This window comes from Atractosteus spatula, chromosome 26, assembly GCF_055471065.1.
Source record: "Atractosteus spatula isolate fAtrSpa1 chromosome 26, fAtrSpa1.hap1, whole genome shotgun sequence".
Taxonomy (NCBI): domain Eukaryota; kingdom Metazoa; phylum Chordata; class Actinopteri; order Semionotiformes; family Lepisosteidae; genus Atractosteus; species Atractosteus spatula.
The window spans coordinates 8124612-8149085 of NC_142731.1; the positions used below are offsets into that span (position 1 = coordinate 8124612).

The 24474-nt window shown below is 41.8% G+C and overlaps 1 protein-coding gene across 1 annotated transcript in view; it reads right to left on the minus strand.

Moving 5' to 3' along the window:
- LOC148814776 (sodium channel protein type 4 subunit alpha A-like) overlaps positions 1-23596 on the minus strand; it is a 35413-nt gene extending 11817 nt beyond the window's left edge. The window contains exons 1-19 of the mRNA XM_088906164.1: positions 23465-23596; positions 20098-20413; positions 19008-19128; positions 18487-18574; positions 17859-17987; positions 16607-16698; positions 15585-15842; positions 14612-14675; positions 13893-14034; positions 13046-13246; positions 11796-11990; positions 11147-11276; positions 9379-9617; positions 8859-9032; positions 7841-8197; positions 4129-4569; positions 3295-3415; positions 2471-2625; positions 1503-1676 (exon numbers count right to left, since the gene is read on the minus strand). Of these exons, the coding sequence (XP_088762290.1) occupies positions 1503-1676; positions 2471-2625; positions 3295-3415; positions 4129-4569; positions 7841-8197; positions 8859-9032; positions 9379-9617; positions 11147-11276; positions 11796-11990; positions 13046-13246; positions 13893-14034; positions 14612-14675; positions 15585-15842; positions 16607-16698; positions 17859-17987; positions 18487-18574; positions 19008-19128; positions 20098-20413; positions 23465-23571 (3504 nt within the window). The 5' untranslated portion in view covers positions 23572-23596. The remainder of the gene's footprint in view (positions 1-1502; positions 1677-2470; positions 2626-3294; positions 3416-4128; positions 4570-7840; positions 8198-8858; positions 9033-9378; positions 9618-11146; positions 11277-11795; positions 11991-13045; positions 13247-13892; positions 14035-14611; positions 14676-15584; positions 15843-16606; positions 16699-17858; positions 17988-18486; positions 18575-19007; positions 19129-20097; positions 20414-23464) is intronic.
- Between the last annotated feature and the right edge of the window lie 878 nt (positions 23597-24474).

Genomic DNA, 24474 nt, shown 5'->3' on the forward strand with positions numbered 1-24474 from the left:
TATTTGAACTGTTACTGTTGCAATAATATATGCTACTGATGAAAAATTAATTGATCAAGGGTTCTTGAGAGTCAGAACATTTTTTCCGTTTAAAAACAAGATTGATAGAAATCACTCATGGATTTGTTTTTCCGTTTATGCAATTTCAAGAAACAGCAGGTTTATTAATTCTGTGATGAAACATTTTCTCTTCCGAATTTATAATTGATGTACGCGACATGACACCAATAAATGGATGGACCATTAAAAAACAGCTTTTAATTTTCTTTACGAATGAACAAATAATCACTAATTAAGCATGAGGCATTTGTGCCACTTTTCCAGTTAAACACGTCTTACAAAACTTTCCATTTCCATTTTAAACTCTACACTTCCTCTTGTCAGACTTCCTCATTGAGTAAAATATGGCAAATATGAAATTTGCATGTCCGTGCTTTTTTTTTTCAAAGTCATTTTGCGTTAATATATGTTTGGTTTCTTAAGTGCACGAGAACTATTTGTGGAACCAGTCTGGGGCTAATGATGCAACGCTTAACTGCTTGGGTTTCAGGAAATAAAGTTATTTGCAGCACAAGCAAGACTGTTTAACTCACTCCTTGCTGGGACCAGTGAAGTAAAACACCTCAGTCATTGTACAGCAGCTCAGGTGGGGAGAAATTACCCCACCAGCTGAATTAAGGAGGAACTTTAGGGAGGCCAGATTTTAGAAATTCAGAAGCAAATTCACTAAGGACTCAGAGATTGACACTCCTGCTTTTTTGACAGGTTTAACAACCTTAGGCAGGGTCTTAGTTTTAACATCTGTAAATGATGGCACATCCTACAGTGTTCCTGGTCACTATACTATGGCACCGATATAGAAATCCTGGTCCAAAAGGAAGAGCACCACCTACTGTACTGGTGCCCTTACACCACTGGCCAATCTTACTTCTTCCAATCTTCCAAGATCTGGCTACAAGGTGGACATGCAATTTGCTTTTGGGGAGTGATGCACCACGAGTGAGGATCCCAGACACCTGCCTCTTCAGGATAAATGCTGAACTGGAAGAGGGGGTGGAATTAGGACAGCTACCCAAGTCAAATCAGAATGATCATGGGAAGTTGGAGGAAAGAGGAGCACCAACCACAGCTCAAGAGACCAACCCACACAGACAGCTGCCAAAAACCAAAAGTGAAACCAGGGCTCTGGAGCTGTGAGGAACCTGTGCTAACCACCACTCTCCAGTTCTACCTCTCAAATTAGCAGATCTTAATAACCACTTGCCAGGATGGATGAGTTTTCAGTAAGCGTAACAAGAGAAATTAAGGTCACAAGTCTGTATTTAACAAGATTTGTGACATATAGTAAGTAATTGCAATAAACAATTGCAACAATGAGGTGGGTGTCAATAGATGTTTGCAGTGCATTCACACTTGCAGTGAAAATTAATGTTTTTTAAATGAACTCACACATTTGGCTCCGTTCAACCATCACCAGCATGCGCAAATCAACCCAAACTTACATCCACAATGAGGAAATCGAGCCAGCACCAAGCATTAGTGAAGTAGGTTTTGAAACCGTAGGCGACCCACTTCAACAGCATTTCAATGACAAACACAAAGGTGAACACTTTGTCCGCGTATTCCAGGATGATTTTTATGGCTCTACGCTGTTCAATGTATATGTCTTCAAAAGCCTGGAAAATATGAGAAAAAAATAACGTGAAGAATTTAAAACAATTAAGAGATCTTAATAGAGTAGGGGTGTTACCCGGTGTCCTGGTCAAATTTCCCATTGGTCTTTACCAATCATGGCCTCCTAATAATCCCCATCTCTGAACTGGCTTCATCACTCTGTTCTCCTTCCCAGGACTGGGAAGCTGGACTGGGGAGTGTACTGGTGCACTAGGGCTGCTGTCACATTATCCAGGTGGGGCTGCACACTGGTGGTGGTGGAGGGGATCCCCATTACCTGTAAAGCGCTTTGAGTGAAGTGTCCAGAAAAGCGCTATATAAGTGTAAGGAATTATTATTGTTAATATAGCTCAAGATACAGATTAATTATTTGGTTTTTGTCAGAAAAAGGCAGCGACTTCAGATTGAATTGACTTCCAGTGTTTGATTGTTCAACAGCCTGAGACAACTCCCCTTTAAGACTAATGTTTCAAACTGGTTCAAATAATTTGCTTTGTGCCCTAGACATTTTACTTGTGAGTTCTCAATTTCTATTACTTTGTATGGGGTAGCTTAATGAAAAGAAAGTTATAGCAAATGCATTTTAGGGTGGTTGACAGTTTTTTTAAAGACAAGATCACATGAAAAGTGTTGTTTGCGTAGATGAATGAACTTTGAACCCAAATGAGCAAGATGGACTGTGGCCTTCTCTCACTTGTAACCTCATTTACAGTATGTCCTCTTTGGTTCAGTGGGCAGCAGTCTGTCCCTGTTGTTAGCTTGGACACACATGATCCAGAGTTTGAGAAAAGCATACCAGCGCTCCGCTGCTCAGCAGGATCATGAAGATGATAAAGGTCTCAAACCAGTTGTGCTCCACAATGGTGAAGCAGGTCTTCCTCAGGTTCCACCAGGATTTTCCTCTGCCTTGTGTGATGTCCACCGTGAGGCAGGGGCAGCGTCTCACACAGCCTGTGGGCGGAAATATGAAGATATCAACCCCCGAGCCGTGCCAAGTTTTATATTGAAAGTACAATAGTGTTTTATCTAAGTGCAAAGATCCATGTTGTTTTGGGAAACTTCCATCCCCGAAACATCCAGCAAGACTACAATTCCACCACAAATCATGCTAAATGCTGTAATTGCAAAATTTGGTTTGTTTCCTGAAATTCTTACAAGAAAAAAAGTTACTCCTGAGTCACGCAGTAGTTACTCTACAGCAGAGATCCAGTATCTCCCTATCGCTATGATTTGCAGATTGCAATTGGATGATCTGTGATTCCCTTTTGTTCAGTGTTTGAATCTTGCCATATTTCGAATTACGAAAATGGTGCATAAAATCCAAAGTCAAGTCCATCACTCCATGCCTTTGGCTAGACTGGATGTTCCTACACCCTTTGGCCATTCGGGTGCCATGTGCCACAAAGCAGAATTCTCACCACAATTCTTCACAAGAATCTCTGAGAAGAATGTTGTTGCTGAGACAATCAGTTGATATGGCAACTAGGGATGCACAGCACATGCTTGCATCCATATTGACACTGAATAATCCTTCACCCTCCTCCTACAGTGCCCCTTGTGGGAAACCAGTGAGTCCACAGCAGCAGTAAATAGACATTGGGCAGTGTGTTGGATCAGTACCTTCTGTGAAACAGGCCTCTGGGTCATCAGATTCAGGCATCTCCTCCAGTTTCTCCTCCTCCTCTGGCTCCGGAGGCTTGTAGTCAACAGTGCTGCAAGAGCCTTCATCACCGAGCTTCTTCTGCAAAGCAAGGCTTCCCAGCGTTAGGACTGCAAATAATATGTCGGTGTTTTGTGCAGGAAGCCCCCAATCACTATTATCCACTGTGCATGCTTCATAAAAAGGCCATACACGGCTGTTGGGAAATTAAAGGAGGACTGCTGTATGTGGTACAATACAAATAAACTTAATCATGAGGAATAAAAGAACAGTCACACTAGATCAAAAAGTTGGCACATGCTAGATAAAACATTACAGGTCTAGTGTGTTAGTGCAAGGCACAGCGTCAATATGATACAGGTAGCTAGTGGACTGACACTACTAGGTGATTAATGAGCCGCAGTCTTCCTGTTTCTAAAGATCCACATCAGGGACCGTTTTCTGTTCCGCCACCGGTCTCTTTTCCAACCACAGATTGTCTCTGCAGATGTTGCGTTCTCACATGTAGGATGATTTTCCAAGCGGTTTTTACTACTTCCCTGTAGTGCTGACAGGAGCCGATTTTAAGCTCTAGCTTAGATTTATGTTCACGGCTTTTGAGCTGCGCAGACACACCAGCTAGTTTCACCAAGGAGTGTCGCTTTAGTCAGATTGGGAAGCAGCTTTCATCCCCTCACTTTAATGGAACGCGTAAAGGAAAACACACCAGAAAAAGCACGGTTAAATAAATTGCATTTGCAGATGGATGTCATATCCACATCTGCAATCGCAAACAACACAGGGACATTCCTTACTTTTTTAGTGTCATCGGGTTCGCATTCAGAGCTGAAGTCTTCCTCATCTGGGTTTTCAAAATCCGACTCTCCCTTTGCAATAGGCACACTGACCGTCACTTGCGGGTTTGTGACAAACGCACTGCGGTCGACTTCATCTGCTGTGTTGGCCTCGCTGGCCGACACCCCATCTAACATCTTCAAGTCAGTTTTGGTCTCTTCTCCCGTCTCCATGTGGTTTAGGACAAAGTTCTCCTTCTTTGGGTCATTGTCTTCTTCTTTTGGTTTCCTGCCCAGCAGCCGGAAAACCAGGTTCAGGACCGACTTTTTCATAAAGTCGATGCCCCTCGTGATCCTGCCGATGGCGATCTGAAGGTTGTTCATCTCCCCATCCTCGTCGCCACCTGACAAGTTGTCTGCACTGAAGGAGCTCAACAGCAAGGCCAAGAAGAGATTCAGCACCTGGGAAGAGGATTATGTCCATTACTGCTGACATCATAGGACAAAGCATGGGTCAACAAACACCTGCATTAAATGTTACTTAAACTGCACTGCAAATGAAACAGTAGCTTTTAGTTCATACCAAGTGCACCTTTAATTATAAAAATCCTGCTTTACAAAATCCTCACCCCAACAACCTAGTCTTGGAATCACTTTGGGAAGCTTTCCAAATTATTTCAGGTATGTCGATTGGTTTAGATCAGATCCTCCCCCAGTTGCGCTTCATAACAAGTGCTTCTGTATCTTGATAAGATAGTTGCCACTGTAGGATTAAACTAGAGCAGCCCTTTTCTCTAAAAGGTTAAACAATCAGCGTGTTCTGGCATAGACAGCAGAATGTGAAGGTTCATTAAAGTGGGATGAGAAGAGTCCATTGCCAATGGAAAAGCAGTGCTGAAATAAAAGTTTTCCCTTAACTCTGTCCGACCTGTCAAAGATTAGAATGTGAAAACTAAAATTCAAACTTTCAAAGAACCAATCAAGATTCAAAATATTGAAAGGCTTTTAATGCACAACCAGGGAGTATTGCTACCAGTATTACGTCTTACATTCTTAAGACCTCTCTGTATAGAATTTGGAAAGACTAACAGATACATCCTTCTTCATTGGTATGAGGACAGTAACCTCAAAGGTACAGAGCAGTAGGTGGGACATCACACTGGCACTCACACCTGCATATTGTGGGCAATTTAGAAATGCCAATGAATCCATAGATAGTGCATCTTTGGGTAGTGGGTAGAAATCGCAATATCCAGAGAAGAGCCATGCGGAGATCGGGAGAACATTCAAACTCAAGACAGACAGAGTCAGAGGTGAACCCAAGATGCTTTGCATTGCGAAATGACAATGTTATACACGGTACCAGCCAAAAGGTGGCATGGATGCTTTGCTTATTAAAATCGAATGCAAGCAGAAATGAAAAACAGTTTTCCTGTCTGAAAAATCAATGTCAATTGTGGACACTAAAGTCCAGAATTTTGCCAATAGTGTTAAATGACTCTTAATCATACCACACAACAGATTTATGTGGTTCGGTCATGACTGAAGCACTCATAAATATTATGCTGCCTGACGCCTGTGTCCAGACAGCTATCTTTAGTGCCGAAATCGTGTTAGTCCACTTCTCGGTTCCTATTTCCCAAGTTTAGATGCAGATCATGTGTTAAAGAGCCTGAGCAGGCTGATACTTTTCATTCTATATGGGTCTTGTGAATCAGCGAGGCCCTCTGACAGGGATGACGAGGGGAAGGATGTTGAGTTGGCGAGGAGGGGAACATGTGGAAAACCAGGAGATGTGTATTTTACCAATAACAGACTAACCTTCCTGCGAATTGGTCGAGCACTTGCGCAAGATGCTTTCAAGTGATTTCTTAAAGGAATATAACTCCCAGACTATGCTGAATCAAACCTGCAAACAAATTGATTATAGCCAATTTCAGAATGCATTGCATTGGGTTTAATCAGCTATGTCTTGCTGTTGTTTGGAGGACAGGAGTTGTGCCGCCACAGCTGCCTTTTTGCTTTTCAAACGTTCTTATCACTTCAGATACCAAAAAGCAATACTTGATCGACAATATTGACAAGCAAGCCTTAGATATGAGAAGCATTTAAAAGACTGAGCATAATCTCTATGCTGTTCCAGCAAGGGGCAAAAAATATTTGTATGCTCACAGAGATTAGAGAATAATCGCCCATTATTTATTAATTATTCCCATCGAATAGGAAATCACCACTTGTGTGTAAACTCATCTTCGAGCTACAATTCCTTAACCACAAGGAGAGAATGAGGACCTAAGAAGGCACTAATCTAGTGTTCCTAGTCTATCAACTTGTTTTGATGCTCCATAGTGTCTCACAGGAGAGTTAACATTGGCTGGGGGAATCTCTCATTGTTCACAGTCACATAGCAGGTCCCAGGAGTTGGTATTGTACTGAGGAAACCCCGGTCAGTTAAATGAAACTCCTTCCAACATTCAGTTCAATAGTCACATAAAATCCATTCAGTCAGTGGATACAGACCAGCTTTGACACCAGGAGCATCTGGACTAGAGGGTGCAATCTGAACTCTGAGGCAAGGCCTTTACTGGATTTGATATTTCTGAGATCTTGATGGATTGTTTTCAGTGTCATGTAAAACCTATGATCTAAGCCACAGCTCCACCAGGTCAGAAGGGAGAGACTTTTTCTTCTGAGTCTCTTCTTGGCCTGTCCTCTACGAGCAGGACGTGACCCCTGTGCCAGTATTATTTCAGCGGAAGTTGATAACAGGACTACGTCACAGCAAACCTCTTCAAAACCACAGATCATGTTTACATGGGGTTTCGTCATTTCCTTCCAATTAGGAGATTTGTTTGAAGCATAGCCTGTCTTGTTCTTTGTGCTTTCAGCTGTTAGTGTTTGTACCTCTGATGCCAGAGGGCTCTCACTTGCGCTGGGACTTAACACGTATCCCCAAGGTCAGAGCTGCTGAGGCTGGCTCAGTCATGTCATTTAAATAGAAGCCTTTGAATAAATAGCTTGTCTCCTATCTGCAAATGTTTGTGCACAGGAACCAAGACCAGCCAATGGGATGAGACAAAAAAAACCCTGTTAGTTTTGGCACAGAATTCTGCCCATGGCTTTTGTTACTTCATAGTATGTGCTATTTCCTTCTCTCCCTATGAATAACCCAACAGGAAATACAGTTGGTGTCATTTATAGTAAAGAACCATTTGGGTCCAACCATAAATATGGAGTCTGTATAGCATATCAAACAACAGCTAAATACCATCTCCTTGTCTGTAATAGTAAACTCAGTGTCAAGGACACATACTGCATGAGCTTTATGAATATTTTTTTAGTAGTTCTTGGTAGAAGTAAAGAAAATCAGCAGCAAATAAAGTATTTCAGAGGTCTGGAACATGAAAATTCTCCTTGCAAATAGCATCAAAGTCCAGACCTTGTTGATTCCATTCTATTTCTGTAATTCCAGTATCCAATTAAAAAAAGATGAAAGCACCTTTTACCACAGTCCAACCTTAGATTAATGTGATAAAATCGGCTTTTGCAAATGGAAATGATTGCAAAAGTAGCTCACAGTCCTCTCAAAATGCAGATTTTTAAAACTTGCATTTTCATCCTGCTTAAGGTGCGTGGTATAAAAGTTCTAACTGAGTTCACTAATAGCTTGTGCACAGGCAGGGAAGGACAAGCAAGGCAGGAATCGGAAAGGAGATTCGTGGGCACCACTCACCACCAGGTTGCCGATGACCATGACCATCATGAAGACGATGAGGCACATGGCCTGCCCGGCCACCTCCATGCAGTCCCACATGGTCTCGATCCACTCGCCGCACAGGATCCGGAAGACGATCAGGAAGGAGTGGAAGAAGTCGTTCATGTGCCAGCGCGGCAGCTCGCAGTCCGAGGCGATCTTGCACACGCAGTCCTTGTAGCTCTTGCCGAAGAGCTGCATCCCCACCACGGCGAAGATGAAGACGATGATGGCCAGCACCAGGGTGAGGTTCCCCAGGGCCCCTACCGAGTTCCCGATGATCTTGATCAGCATGTTGAGGGTCGGCCATGATTTGGCCAGCTTGAACACACGGAGCTGTTTAACACAACCAGAAGAGGGGACACATTCATCCCTGCTGTCCTTAGCAGTCAAGCAACACCAAGATTATTAAAATACCCTAAACCTGGGCCTTGATGTTTGAGGTCCTGCAGGTGCTTTAGCATTCACACATTGTAAAACTTCGGTGCTGCCCATAATATCCAACCCTAACAACTGTTGCTCATGAGCCAACGTTTCTAACCTGAAGGAGTTACCTCTTAATTTCAAAGAAGGTTCAAGGCCTTTTTCCTCTATGCAGAAGAGCGATTTAAACATTGGAAAATGTGATAGAAAACAAAATCAATTTTTTACTGAAATAAAAACTAAATCAGTTAACTCACGGAGACTTAACATAGAGACTTTAACCTTTACTGCAGCCTGCACCACTTTGGTCCACAAAAAATGTGCTTGTGACCCTGATCAAAAATGGTTGAAGTGATTTGTGTTTTCAAAGGCTTACCTTCTAAAAAAATCTGGCCTGTACCCCCAGTACTCCCAGTACCCCCAGTGCAGTGCACCCAAGGTTTCAAGTTAAAAATTTTTAACTTGAAAGCAGAACCACTGCTTTCAAGTTAAAAATTCCTCTTTCGTCCTTCGAAACGACTAACTAATTTACAGTAACTCCTAGTGTTTAAGGGAAGAAGAACTCATATCGTACCAGACGAAATGACCTCAGGACAGACAAACCCTGGACGTTTGCAAGCCCCAGCTCCACCAGGCTCAGAGTGACAATGATGCTGTCAAAGATATTCCAGCCAGTCTGGAAATAGTAATATGGGTCCAGGGCGATAATCTTGAACACCATCTCAGCCGTGAAGATTCCTGTGAAAACCTGCAGGCATCCCAACAAAAACTAAAATTAGTTTATCTATTGTTTCAAATCCCAGCTGGCACACAAAGAAGATGCAAAGCTGCTCTTTATTAATGATGATGTACCTTTTGAAGATGGTGGTCCCGTGAATCTGAAATAAGGCTAATTTGTTTGCTCCTCTACATATATTGTGCTATAAACTGAATTTGTATGGCAATCTCTTCTAAGTTTGCTGGGGGCTCACCCCAGTGAAATACATAGTTAAAAGTTAAGTAAATTAACTAATTCAAGACAGACTGGTACAGGTGTTTACAGGTGTAAATCTGAGCTACAGAAACAGGAGAGAAAGCTGGTGTCGGATTCTTACCAAGTTCCCCACAGAGAGTATATGCTCAAAATCCGGGCTCATGGGGTAGTGTTCCATGGCCATGAAGAGGGTGTTCAGCACAATGCAGATTGTGATGCCAAGGTCAACAAAGGGGTCCATCACCACAAAGTGGACGGCATGCTTAAATTTAATCCACAAAGGGCAACAGTCCCATTTCAGGACCTTATTGGCAAATTTGTACCACCAAGGAGGACATTTTTGCTGTGCCTCTTCAAGTTCTTGTACCAAGAATAACAGGAAAAGAAAAGAAAACAGCAAAAAAGTTATCAACATCAAGAGACATTGAGAGCAGAAACTGCAGCCAGACTTCTTAGTGATACAGTCTGACACAACGGGTGTTCACAGATTGAGATAGCAGACTCCAAACTGTTTTAATAGTCTATCAGACAGTTCCACTCTACTCTACCTGATGGACATGTGGACAACAGACAGAAGATACCCCAAAGTTGTTAGAAATATCAGCTGCACTTCCTTTAGAAGGTTTTTCAAACACACTCAGAGGAGAAATGTCACAACATTAGCTTCTTTTCACAAGCAAGTCATTTTCTTCAAGTTCAGACCTGACATGTGCTCGTGAGAAAAGCAGAGAAAACTCTTCAAAGATATGCTGAAGACCAATCTGATGTGCAACATCCAGCTCATTGACAGAAGAACGCCCTGCTTCAACACTCTCTGCACCTTGAAACCATGCCATGGCATCAAGAGACAGGAAAGCAGCAACAGCAGAAACAGCAGGTTGTGGACCAGATCATCTATTTTATTCTGGAATACAAGTTCAAATTGCAATAGGATCCATCTATTCCAGATTGGCGTCTCTGGGTGCCTTTGGACCCACCAATTAGTAGGTGATCATGGAAGACAATTGTCCTCAACTACAAGGGATATCGAAACAGCTATTTACCGTCTTTAAAAGGATAAAAGGTTAAAGGCTATTTTTCTGACAGTAGGATTTTGACAAGAGCATTGGTGCGATACCAACTGGACCTGAGTGGTGACAGGGTGCTGAGCTGGAAAAGCATGGGAATTATCACCTTACAGGCATGTTATTGTGCAGAAGCAGAACATCATCCACCCCCCACACTCTCTCCTCCTGCAACAATGCTACATGAGCTCTTATCAAATCAGTTCTTACATGAACAGTGACACTTGATAATCCTACCAGTTAGAAATTGCATCAGATTAATGCTGCGATGCCTTAACTTCCCTGTAAGCCGATGGTATTTTAAACCGATCAAGTCAATTATCATGTGCATGCATGTGATTATTAGAAGCTTTTATTAGACAGACCCAGTAGTTAAGAGGCAACAGGACAGTAAATCTATTACTTCATTATACAAATTTGGTGAAAGGCCAGAATACAATTGGGAATAACATATATTTGACCTATTAAAGTAGGAGGTGAAGTCATATGGTTATAAACAAAAATTCAGTGAAGCTCTCAGAAAGGTGTACCAGGGCCAACTCCACACTGGACAGTGAACCATGAGCACCATCTTGGTATAGCAGAGTTAGGAAAGATAATACATGACACAGACTACAGGAAACTGGGAAAGCAAAAGTAAATGCATTGAGCACGCATGGTAAAAAAAGTACACAAAAACCTTTGCAAATTAAAATCTGTTAACTGTGGTAAAAACATTGTTCACGTCTTTGTTCTGTACATCCAATTTCAACACAAGCAGCCAACGCAGCAGAGAATCGTCAAGCCCATGCTGCATGTTACGGATGCCTGCTTAGTATCAATTACCTTCCATAGCATTCGTGAGGACACTAACGGAGCTGGCTGTCCTCTTCTGCAGTCCCGGCTCTTCCAGGTGGCCAATACTGGGCCTGGATTTCACATTCTCCTTCTCTTTCTTCTCCTCTTCAGCGACAGACTAGAGAGATGCACCACACGGTGACAGAATAAACTAAGGGCGACTGAGACAGACACCACAGTTTGGTAAATGTGGATTTCTGGAAGTGGATTTCAACATTATAAATCTACTTGTGTGATGACTTAAAAATATGTACACTGTGATGTCAATATCTGGCCTGAAATGACAGCCAGCGACTGAGCCAGTTCGCACGCCCAGATGAAGGGAGTTATATGGGATGATTGAAATAACCAGGCCCCAGCTCTACAATCCTGGAATAATTTTTTGGCCTCAGAAATGTGCCTCTCCAACAGGACGAGAGTGAATTAAATGACTTAATTAGTCATTAATTAAGTCATTCGTCAACCCAGCTGTGTCCCCCAGCTGGGAGGAGCCGAACCAGGTTCGGAGAGTTGCCACGGGACACGGGGCTATCTCAGGCAATTCTTTAGACGAGCTTTCATAGCTGTACACATATTCAGACTGCTTCTGCTGCACAATGCAGGCTTGACTTCCTACTCAGTTTTAACAGACGCCCACCTCTTCATCACTGGAGACCCGGTCAATGACGACTCTCGGCACGATCCTGCCATTACAGTCCCTGACGGCCCCCCCGTCCTCCCCCAGGCTGTGCTCGTCGTCGGCGAACTCCTGCTCGGACACGCTGTCCTTCTTCCTCCCCTTGTGACTGCCCAGCGAGGAGTGGCTGGCGTGGGCTCCCGCCGGCCCGTGCAGCTGTTAACGGGCAATTAACAGTAACGAGTTCAGCGCTGGGGTCCCTTCGCTTGCCGGCTCGGAAAACACTATTAATAACTGGGTGAAAATCACTAAAAAACAATAGTAATGAAAACTAAAGAATCTATTACAATTCAAAATCATCTTCCCGTTCCAGGTTCCTACCTAAAATTGTAGATGCTATGTTAGTGTATAATACAGATAAATAGATATACATGTATGATAGAAATGGATTAAATATCTGTATTTTTGTAGACAACAAAGGCAACAAAACCATACAATAAGATTCAACCGCAATTTAGTGAAGTCTAATAAAGATGTAAAGACAAATTTTTGAGGAAATATATCTTTGTGCAGGGACACCCAGGTGCAGATCGCCTAGCCTCAGTGTGACAGAGTAGCTTCCTCCTACAGAAGCTCACCCAGAGCCACAGGGGAGTCAAGACTCGGGCTCGTCAGGGATCCTGCAGCAGAAGGGAAAGAATTCACCTCCTCTCCCCCCCCCCAGTGCCGTCCATCCCAGTCCGGAATGAACTAACTGAATCAGCCCTTTGACTAATGGATCCGGAAGCCCACAGATGTGTGAGATTCTTTTATTCCACTGAGAGACTAAAAACAACCAGATTCTCTTCAGCTCCTTTTCCCAGGTGCCTCCTTTTTTATTTGAATTGCCGCCATCATGACTGATACGTCCATCACTGTAATAACATCCATAATACTTTATAACCCCTTTTACAGTAGAGGTACACAGGCATTCATAGTGCACCTAAACCTGATATGAATCCTAGCTCGAACCTTACCTCAGGCCATCACAAATTTACCTCATATAGAGGCTTGAAAAGCAATCATTTAAAAGAGTTTCATCTTGACCTCTGACAATTGTGCATTGTGTAGGTATTAATATAATTACTTAAGTACCTACTGGAACAAACATTGGAAACCAGTACCAGAGCTGTTCCATAGCCTGTGTGAATGTGGCTGCATAAGACCGCATTCAAGTATAATGTGGCCAAGAAAGGCTACTGCAGATGCTGGATGTGGTGGAAGAAGCTCACCCCCGCCTCCTGTTTCTTCAGCTGTTCCAGGATTCGCTGGAACTCCTCCTCCTTCTCTTTGGCCTCAGCCATGGTGGCTTCGTTCTGCTCTGCGTACGCCATGGCCACCACAGCCAGGATGAGGTTGATGAGGTAGAAGGAGCCCAGGAAGATGATCACCACGAAGAAGATCATGTAGGTCTTGCCAGCTGCTCGGAGCGTCTGCATCGCAAGAAAAGGCACCCAGTTTGGTAGGGCAATCCAGAGGGTTGTCCACTCCTGGTCCTGCAGGTCTCTTTGTAACGCCAACAGCTTCAGAACTGACGAAAGCTGTTTAGCTGATTCAGGTAACCCCATACTTAGCAACCCCGGGCAGTTCAGTGCTGAGCTGGATTGAAACCCAGCATTCGGGGAGGTCTTCCATAACCAGTGCTGGTCAGCACAGATATGATTGAGCATTTCAGTAGAGTTTATGTCAGCTTCATAGAGCTTAAATACTTGCTTGACAGCACTGTGAAATGACAGGGGTAGCATTTGTTATCCTAGACTCTGATCTTCAAGGTTCACAATTTTCACAGTTTACTTAGGTTTCTTTAAATCATCAGCAGCTCAAGACTTAGGAAAAGGTTGAGCTGAAATAAGATTTAAACGGAGCCATAGACTGGTAATGGTGTACAAATGTAGCTTCCATCATTAAATTCCCAGGTCTGGTCATCCAGGAGTTACAATGCCTGCCTTGCATGCCACGGCTAAATTAAGCAGAACAGAAATCCTCTTTGAAATGCTCAAAAATACATTTCGGTTGAATAATTCCTCATTTTAATCATCCAAACCTGCACGTCAGAATCGGTAAGGAGGGCACAAGTACCAGCTGGAAGAGATTCTCCCAGAAGTCCTGCGTCATCAGGCGAAACAGAGCCAGGAAAGCCCAGCCAAAGGTGTCGTAGCTGGTGTAGCCATAATTCGGGTTCGTCCCAGCCTTCATGCAGGTGTATCCTTCTGGGCACCTCCTGTCAGCATGGTAGTGGCCACGGATTAGTTCAAACAGCAACCGCCACCTGAACAGCCTCATTCTCTAACCTCCACCCACCGTCCTCAGTCTTATGCTTGACGCATGCTCTGATATAGTATCCGGAGGCATTTAACAGCATTATATTGTAGAAACGATGCTAATTACACACAGGATGAGCTATGCACTCAGGCATTGCTCACAAAGATTTCCATCTACTTAAATGCACCCAGCAGGTCCCATGTCTCATGATATATTGTGTATATAAGGTCCACTAGAGCACAGCTTTTGAATAGGTATAGTAAGGTAAACGTAATTGCTCAGCCAAGCTGCTGGGAAAACATAGGATTAGTGGGTACTGTAGATCTAAGTGTGAGATATGATGCACATGCCCTGCATGATATTATGACATGTACTAATTAGTCATATATGTCTAAAAAAGATGCCCACTTATGACTGTAATTTTTTGCTCTAGTGAAGATACTCAGCTCCCAGAACACACAGAACATGAAAAATCATCAACAACATCCCATCTAGAAGTTATTCAATGTGCTCTTAGTGACACAAAATGAACCTACCCAGCATCCGAGCTGTTCCCACAAAGGAGGGCATCCAAGCTGCCTTCCAGGAAGTAGAAATTTTCTTAGAAATATAAAAAAAGACAGTGAAGCTTTTAGAGCCTTATTCTTCACTACCACTGCAGGAAGGAAATGCACTGAAAAGTAATTAAAAAAATCAAAATGCATTTATTCCTCAGCATTACCGTTTGCTCCAAGTGTAGGCAAAATTAAGTTCTACATTTTTTTTTTAAATTTGGACTTTACAGTGGAAACTCAACTTTAGGAATTAGGGATTTTGAGTAGTGCATAAAGGCAAATTCACATATAGTTAAGTTTTACCCTGTAATCCTTATAAAAAAACCCTACTAACCTCTTACAGTAATTCATGATATGTAATATCTTGTAATAGCAAATAGCAAATGTAATAGCAAATAAAAGTAAATAAGATGACAATTCAGGCTCACTAACTAGCTCTTGTAGGAGTGCTTGACGAAGTTTTCAGAGAATAAAGCACTTTTTCAATATTTTTATTTTACAGAGCTGAAAAGCATAAACCTGAGAATATTATTAATTATTAAATATTATGTATAACTGTATATTATTTTCTATTTTTTATGCCCACCCAATCTGGAATAACTAATTTAGAACTAGAGGTGAACTCTGACCTCTTTACAAGCCCTTCTGACACGCCCACCTACCAGAACCTTTTGTCCAGTCACATGCAACCAGCTCTACAGTGCTGTACAGGAGAGTTAACACAGATTGGAGTGTTAACCACAGAGTGGTGTGTTGTTGATTGATATCACTGCAAGTTTGCTGGCACCCAAAAATGCTTTAGGAGCCACTGTTTTGCAGTAACCAAGGAAAGTCTAGCTCATTTAGATTTTGTGGTATTCTTTGTCATTCCAAGTTATAAATCAAAGCATTGCACACTAAGTCGTTGCCATTCTAAGATATGAGTCAAAGCACTGCACACTAATTCCTGATTTACCTTCATTGTTCACATATTCATTCCAGTCAAACACAGAGGTACCATTCATGTAATCAGAAGTGGAGTTCTGATTGTTGTCATCAGCAATCCATGTGTCATTCATGAGTGGGGGCCATCTGACACACTTCTGCCTGAGATTACCCATGAACAGCTGGAGCCCGATGAGTGCAAATACGCTTAGACAGAACACTGTCAGAATCATCACGTCCGACAGCTTCTTCACTGACTGAATCAGAGCTCCAACAATGGTTTTCAAACCTGACAAGACAGATAACATAAGCATTGTCAGCTGAACTGCAAGAAGTGGGAAACTGTTATTTTCTTTAATTATTGAAGGCATTGAGTAGTTTAGAGTCATGGAAGGGATGATTAATAACCTGCATTTTCCTGTAACTTCATTTGTTGGATTTGCACTCATTTGTGTGCATCATCAGAGATTCTCTCTTAAATTCCTACAAACTGTTTTAAATATCTTTTTCAATAAGTTTTTTCTGTCTTTTTGGTAAGTATGGAGTCAGTCAATGTATCATATCATTGCACCACACTCTTTGGCTCCCTAAAAAAACAATAAATCTCCTACAAAACTTTGTTTTATGTTTCTTTTAAATCACGTGAGACAAATATTTACTTTGGGTACATCAGGACATGTTCCACCTATGCATGTGCAGCAAAGAATGGAGGGATACCATGTACCCAAATTGCCATACCCAGGACCTAGACAATATAAACCTGCAGAACATGCAGAGGCACAAAAAAAGAGTAAATCACAAATTGAGCTGTGAAAGTAGTACTATTCACATTAATATGGTTTGGGGTATTGGATGTGTTAGCCACAGAACATATAAAAGTGTGATGTGGACATAACTCTACACAAACTTTGTCCAAAGTAGGGTTTTTGCTGGCCTCTACTACACACACACACACTCGAATATACAGAGGCACACTCACAACCGCAAGCATTCAGAACAGATCTCCGTGTGCTGGTCAAAGATTAAGTCTGGATCTTCTTCAGCAGCACGTACCAGGAATTACAGTGATTGTTTTAAGAGCTCGGAGCACACGGAAGGTCCTGAGAGCAGAGACGTTGCCCAAATCGATAAATTCAGTGGCGTACCTGCGCATAAACATAAATAAACACATTGATACCATTGAAAAAGCATATACTGTGTTATCAACTGTTATTGGTGACGTCTGTAATTCTGTTGGCCGTATTTTTGCACGCAGTGCATTTTACAAAAGGCAACGCTGATCTGTTGCTATGGTAAATGATATGGTTTAACAGAGGTTAAATTTAGATCAAGGCAACTGTCCACTTGTGATGCCAAATGGTAGCATTATCTCTCTGACAGCTGATGAGAGAAGGGATGGACCACTCAGCCACCTAGTGGATGCACGCAACAGTTCTGTAAATCAAATTTCTTATTACAGGGGCCGTGCTTTGTGCATGAACTCAAACTTACCAGCAATATTTTTACTCTCTGTGAAGCTATATAATACAGTAGCTGTAACAGTCATTCATGCTTGAGAGGTGGAAACAGGAGCAGGACATAAAGGTGCATTTCAAACAGAAATCTTCAGACAGACCCTCTAAATGTAACATTCCTCACTGCTCATTAGTTATTAGACCCTTAGACAAATAGTTGCACTGTGTAGGCAACAGGGAAGCTATTTAAGTTCTTCTAATGCACAGAGCTAAAGCATCACACATTATTGATTAATAAGAGCAAAAAGCAGAGAGGATTTATCTTCTCAGATAATACTAGGAAGCAAAGAGGATCTGTCTCCAGGGCCAGGAATGGCAATGACAATCACAAAACACTCCAAAACTTGAGTTAATAAATCAAGGCATGATGAAGAGAGTGCAGCTCTCACTGAAATGGTGAGAAATGGCATAGCGGTTTCATACTGTGGTGGGACAGGCTAAATATAGGTCTGGTACCTGACCCTGATTCCATAGTTGACAAACGTTTTCATTCAAACACGCAGCGTTGTTCGGAAAGGTTAAAGAACACTGGAGTTGAACACACAGGCCTAGATCGGGGAGATTAATTCTAATGTGCTGCTGATGCTGTGATCCTTAACCCATTGCTCACCTCTTTAACCCCCCAGCCCGTTCAACTGACCCCTCAGGTCCTAGAGAAATGTGGGTCTGTATGTCCAACTCTGTAATCTCTTTCTCCCACGCCCAGGTGGGAAGCACGCAGAAACAACGCCTCACAATTTCCTTTCTGGCAGTTATTTCTCCAAAATCACCAGAGCCGAACACATACTTACGCCATGGTAATAACGCTGAAGTCCAGCCAGTTCCAGGGATCTCGAAGGAATGTAAAATCTCCAATGCAGAAGCCTCTTGCTAAAACCTTGACCAGTGCTTCAAAGGTATAAATACCTGTAAAAGCATATCTGAAACACAGTGGGAGCGGAGAGCCAGAGTTTAAAAGATGAACATAGACTATACAAATATAATAAAGGGGGAATATTCTCAATACTTAAGATGAACACCTTTATAACAAGGCTTCAGTGGCTGCAAAAGACCCAAGTAATCTAATGCAACTTAATCTAAATAAAACCCAAACATACAGTTCCATCTACAAAACCTAAAAAGGTTATCATGAAATATTTTAGATTAAAGGACACTTTCAGAAGTAGGAATTGATCCCAAAAATATCTTGATTGATTGAGAAGGATCAGAAATGTCCAGGTGCACTTTTTTTTCTAAAAACCCCATCTTTCATCACCCAGCAAAATGGCATAAAATAATTTCTAATAACTGGTTTTGCAACCTGTAGTTAAGTGCTGATTGAGCAACAGACTTTGTTAAATTACAGACTGAAAATAGTGGTGTTAACGAATGGTTCAATATATTTATAATTATATTATAATGAAATAAATGCATACTTACTCTACGTTTTTACTCCAGGATGGAGGGCTGTTCATTGTCATGAACACACAATTTGCTAGAATGGTTATCATGATGAACATGCTAAATAATTTAATTCAGAATTAAGGAGCAAAAACAGCCCAGGGAACATGGCCTAGCTCATGGACGTATCAGCAAGATATATTTCTCTCTTACTTTATTTTATGTATTATCAATGATTGGCTGCCAAGTGGAAGACATTAGGACAGAAAAATAAACTAGTTCCAAAATCATTTCTGTGCTACAAAATATGAATATCTGAACTGACCTACCTCACCCAAAGCTATACTGCACCATCGTCAGGAAAAACGGAAAAATAACGTACTGAAGGACTAAGAGGAAGGACTGAAGAAACAATATTTCCCTGAGAAGCTCACAGAAGATTAAAGAACACAGACTGTAGCCCCACAAAATAAAATCCAGTCTTTGCATCCATCCATGCATTCAGAGATAGCGGTTTTATTGTCTCAGGAAAGCCAAAAAAAGGATTTTTGCAAAAGGATATGAATGTATTAGAATTTTAATCGCTCCTCTCCTAATAAGACTAAATGGGCTCAGAATGTAGCAGGCAGGCTCTGCATTAAACCTGTAGATTGTTTTCCCTCTGCTAATGACTATAAATGTCTGGAAAACAAAAAAGAGAACGTTATTAAACACTCTGCTGCAGTCACTTTTCTGAGGTAATTAAGAAAAGCATATAAGATTTTTTACAAAGAAGAGGAGGCCATTAGGCCCATCTCGGTTGTTTGGTTGTTAGTAGCAACCACTAGTAGCTTGATTTAAGGATCTCATCCAGCTGGTTCTGTAAAGAAGCCAGGGTACTGACCTAAGCCACAGTGCTGGGGTGGCTTGCTCCAGGCTGTCACAACTTTCACACAAGAAATCTCAACTGGAAACATCTCAACAGCTTCGCAAGCAAAAAACAAAATGCTGAAACTAAGATTCTAGTGTTTTTGCACAGTATTTTCATAATCCTTTTTTTTTTGCTGTGAACCAATTTTTATTATAGTGTTTTTTAAACTCAACCTTGACCAATTTCTATTAAACTAAAATATTATATAATATACATAATTAAAAATATGTCTATCTCCGTAATTAAAACAAGCATTTAAATGCCTCTTAAGAGTCTCCTGTACTAGTAAAACACTGACTCTAGAGGCTCCTGTACTAGTAAAACACTGACTCTAGTCTCCTGCACTAGTAAAACACTGACTCTAGAGGCTCCTGTACTAGTAAAACACTGACTCTAGTCTCCTGGACTAGTAAAACACTGACTCTAGTCTCCTGGACTAGTAAAACATTGACTCTAGTCTCCTGTACTAGTAAAACATTGACTCTAGAGGCTCCTGACCTAGTGAAACACTGACTCTATAGGGCCCTTGTACTAGTGAAAGACTAACTCTAGAAGCTCCTGTACTAGTGAAACACTGACTCTAGAGGCTCCTGCACTAGTAAAACACTGACTCTAGAGGCTCCTGCACTAGTAAAACACTGACTCTAGAGACTCAAGTACTAGTGAAACACTGACTCTAGAGACTCAAGTACTAGTAAAACACTGATTCTACAGGCTCATGTAGTAAAACACTGACTGACTTTCTTTGCTCTGTAGTAGGGGTCCAGGTCCTCTATAGGGTCGTTGAGAATCTCCGGAGGTGGGTCACCGTATATGAAGGGCAGGGATTTGCCAGCCTCCAGGTCACTGGCAGGCTTGGGGAGGTCTTCCTCTGCCACCTCTACGTGCTGCTTCTTCTGCTTCTCAGCCGCCTCCTGCTGGACGCGCCTCTCGATCTCCGCCAGAGACTCCGGCGTGAAGCGACGGAAGACTTCGGGGCCTGTCGGAGGGAGCAGGTTCGCCATCTTCGCATTCTGCACCGCGGGCAGTTCCTCTTGCAGCTCTCTCAGCAAAGGGCTGCAAGACAGAGGTGTGTGTGAGTTCTACCTGTCAGACGCCCTGTTCGTTCGTAGTGCTGGTCTCTATAAGGAGGACGCCCAGTGTATAGCCGAGCTATTAATCACACTTCAGATAAGGGCTTGCGGGTTTCCCTTCGAAATTCTTCATGACTCTTCACTAGTTTGTTTGCTGTCCCCGTGTTTGTGGGGGTTTTCTCTAGGTGCTCTGCTGGTGGGTTAATTGGTCTCTGGGTATATTGGCCCTGGTGTGAGTGTGAGTGTGTTTGTGTCAGAGTGTGCCTGGCAATAGACTGGTGTCCCACTCAAGGTGTATCCTGCCTTGCTTATTGGGTTAGGTTCCAGCCCCCCCACAGTCGTCTACTGGACAAACTGGCTAGAAAACGGATGGAGGAATAGATATTCACTAACAGTATCAGTACAGCATCAATAGACATGGCAGAAGCTGACCTCTACTTGTAACCATTAGCACACTTAAATTGTGCTCATAAAGCAGAGGTTTACAAACACATAATGTAGTGTTAAAAACTGTTTCTCATTTGCCTTTGCAACCCCTAAACCCAAATTTACCCTTTTCTAATCATGGGGGGGGGGGACAAAGCCCAAACCTTGGAGCATCAAAGCACTCAGGAAGGTCAGATTCCAAGCCTCTTAATGCATCCCATTGCAAAGAACCAGTCCATCCGAATAGCTGGATACATTCACTGGCGATTTGATTTACATAATAAGGGCACTGAGTGTGTTCAACGCTGCAGGGTTTCATGACCCCAGAGAGTCCACAGCATAGATGTTCCCCAGAGGCAAACCCACAACATTTCACCTCAATTCCAGCAACAGAGAGACTACATTTTATCCCTACAAGCAGGAATCTACATTGAGAAAAGTATATGGTGGCAGTGATATGCCATTTCTCACCATTTTGTATAGCACATTATGTCTAACAATTACCTATTATGATTTCCTCCATCCATCCATCCATCTTTAGCACTTAATATATCCTTATTTGATGTATCCTTAATGGAAGCCTAACCCAGCAGGTAGAGCACACATGGTTAACTGTACCCTGGAAAGGATGCCAGTCCTTCACAGTGGGGCAAACACCCACACACACACAATTTGGATGTTAAATGAGAAGGAACTGGGGGTTTGAGGGCTGTAGTGAAGGTCTGGGGACTAGATTCTCAGGATAGGTCTATTTATTTGTTTTTAAATGTTACTCTTTGCTTAGCGGACACTGTTGTCCAGAAAGAATTGCAGTTGTCCACAATATACAATTAGTCGAAAACCAAAACAGAAACCATAACAACAAAAAAAGAGAATATGAATAATTCCACCAACATCCAATAAAGAGCGGCATGAAGGTATAGTTATACCACGCAGGGACAGGGCAGTGCAGTTGTTTCGCAATGAGGTCATTACAATGCAAGTCCAGGGGGAGGCAAAAGATAACATCACAAAGTTAAGACAGCATGCAACCAGAAATCAACAGGAGTAGTGCAGTACATACTGTAAATACAGGTAGCCTGGGAGTGACTGAATGTATAACTGAGAGAGAAGACAACAATGACATTACTGCCCCTGTCAAGAGTGTGTGAAGGCAACACACCTGCCCTAACTATCAGCTGAAAGTAATTAGAAAATACATGCAAAGCAAGCTATTATATCAAACAAAAGGTGCAGGAACACCAACTGTAAAACTGCTATTTTTACACAACAGATGAGGTTTTTTTTTATGCACAGAATTTTTAAAATCCTCAAATGGTTCAACCTAAGAAAGAAAGCTGGCCGTTTTATTTCCGACTGCGAAAGAGCATTTTCTTCCAGGGTGTTGACGTGATAAAGAAGTTCTAAACGGATAATGTGGTTTTTCCCATATTATCCCATAATATGGTTTTTTTGTTAAATTTACCGATGTGCAGGTTCGCGTGAGACTGTGCCTTCTATTTCATTTCATTTCATACTTGATTGCAAACAGATATCTCCCTCTCAGCCTAAGCAGACCGTCTTTAAAGACCAGACCCTTTCTAGCTCAGTTTCAATACTATTTTCTCTTCCTTGCTTCTTGCATGTTACCCCTTTCCTGTGCACTCTCCTTGCCGGTCTGAATGGATCTGATTTACAGCCATCTTATTCTCTCAGCACCTTCCAAATGCTGATCTCTTCTTATAACCCCCTCTCAGACCCAGCTACACCAGAGCTTGTATTATGTTTCCATAATTGCCTTCATTTTCAAGTTCAGTTACCTTTGAGTTTACTGGTTTGTGCTATTTTTTTACAACTCAGCAAATCCTTTAAATGACTCACCTTCATGAAAGCTTATTAATAACATATTGACAAGGTAGAAAAGAATTTGGTAGATTCATTGTGAATTTTGCTTTTGGGTGACACTCGCATTGTATGTCCAATACTGGAATTCCTGTCCTTGGCTTAACCGAAGTTTTATTATATGTGACCCTACTTGAGATCATATCTATTATTTCCTTTTGCATCTGTATGTAATGTCAAATATGGATAAGGGTGTCTAAACAAAATAATAATAATGAAAGTAACAAAACGAATTTCAGTTCTAAAGCTCCTATGTCAGTGACAGATACACTGCAACAACCAGAGTGCCTGTTTCTCCTTCGCAGTCCTTTTTCAGACAGGAAAACAGTTCCTGTCCATCTGTTTTTTTGTTCGGAATGCACTTATTTCTGGAAGAGGCGAAAAGGTTTCAGATTTAAGTTCATGACTGTGAGTGCTTTTTTAAAAAAAAGAAAGAGTACATTTTTTTTACTCTGTTATCATGCAGCTGAAATGCAAAACTTTTTTCAACAGCTACACATGTAGCCTGAGTCCCAATCCAGTCCTGCACTTTGACTCTTTCATACATTATGCAGCATTAAATTTCAGCTCAAACTATAACATGACCTAAAATATTAAAATATATATAGATGAGGGAAAATTGATAAGGGCAAACCTTCCAATGAAGGGTCATTTTTGGAAAAGCAAAGCCAGTTGTGCTGTTTTAACTACCTCAAATAAAAGATTGTTAGCAAATCTTGCCACTTACAGTAGCCTGCGAGGGAATCGTAATTGTTTCCATTTCTTGACAGAAGTGGTTTTATTCTTTTCCCAAACTTCTAGTAACAATTTGCTGGACATCTTGTCCGGATCCATGACTTCAGTTATCAGCGAATGTTCCTTCCCGCAGTCTCTATTTAAAAACTGCTCCCTTTCTGTCCCTCAAAATGAATTTAAAGGGTCCTTTTGTTCATTGGCAATGATTACGAAATTTTAAGTTCCACCCTCTGGCTGCATTTGAAAGAAAAGCTCAAATCAATATTCCAAAGTTTTTTTTTTGTTCACCCAATGCAGCACATTCCGAACTTTTCCCAGAAAGTTCACTTTTAGTTCTTCCTCTTTGTTTTCTTTGTGACAGTTGATTGTTCGCCTCATTCGTATTGTCCACAGCATGGCATGTGCCTATGTTTTCTAGAGGTTGTTTTTGTTTAGATATTGATCTTTGAGTTCCTCTTCACCTCTAAACTGAATTGACTGGGAGAGGAGTCTTTCCTGCTGTTCTGAACACCCAGACAAAGGCAGATTTTAACACTAAACGTGCCTGGTTTCTTACGACAAAAAGCAAGTGTGTTTTTTTTTTTTTTTACTGTGTAAACTGTGGGATGTCTTCACAGTTCAGCAATACTTTTATCCAAGTCAAGCCAAAGACATCATGAACGCCAAACGTGTTATTCAGACAGGTTGTTCAATTTAAGAGCACATGACTGCCAGAAATTGTGAGAAAAAGCCCCCACTCATCAGTCTAAAGAGTCTGGTCCTTTTTATGGCATAATCTGATTTTTTTTCCACAGAAAGAACACAGACAAAGAAGCAGTGTTCTTTTCTTTTTCAGTAGTTGTCTGGAAGCCCTCCATATGCCTCCCTAAAAATAAGTAGGCTCTTTCTTAATTGCTGTAGTGTGTACAGGGCAGATAAAAACAACAATAGATTCTGAGAACATCTCTGGACTAGGTCAATGTCACTCTACATCCTATCGGGCTCACTAAGAGGTCAGTCTGG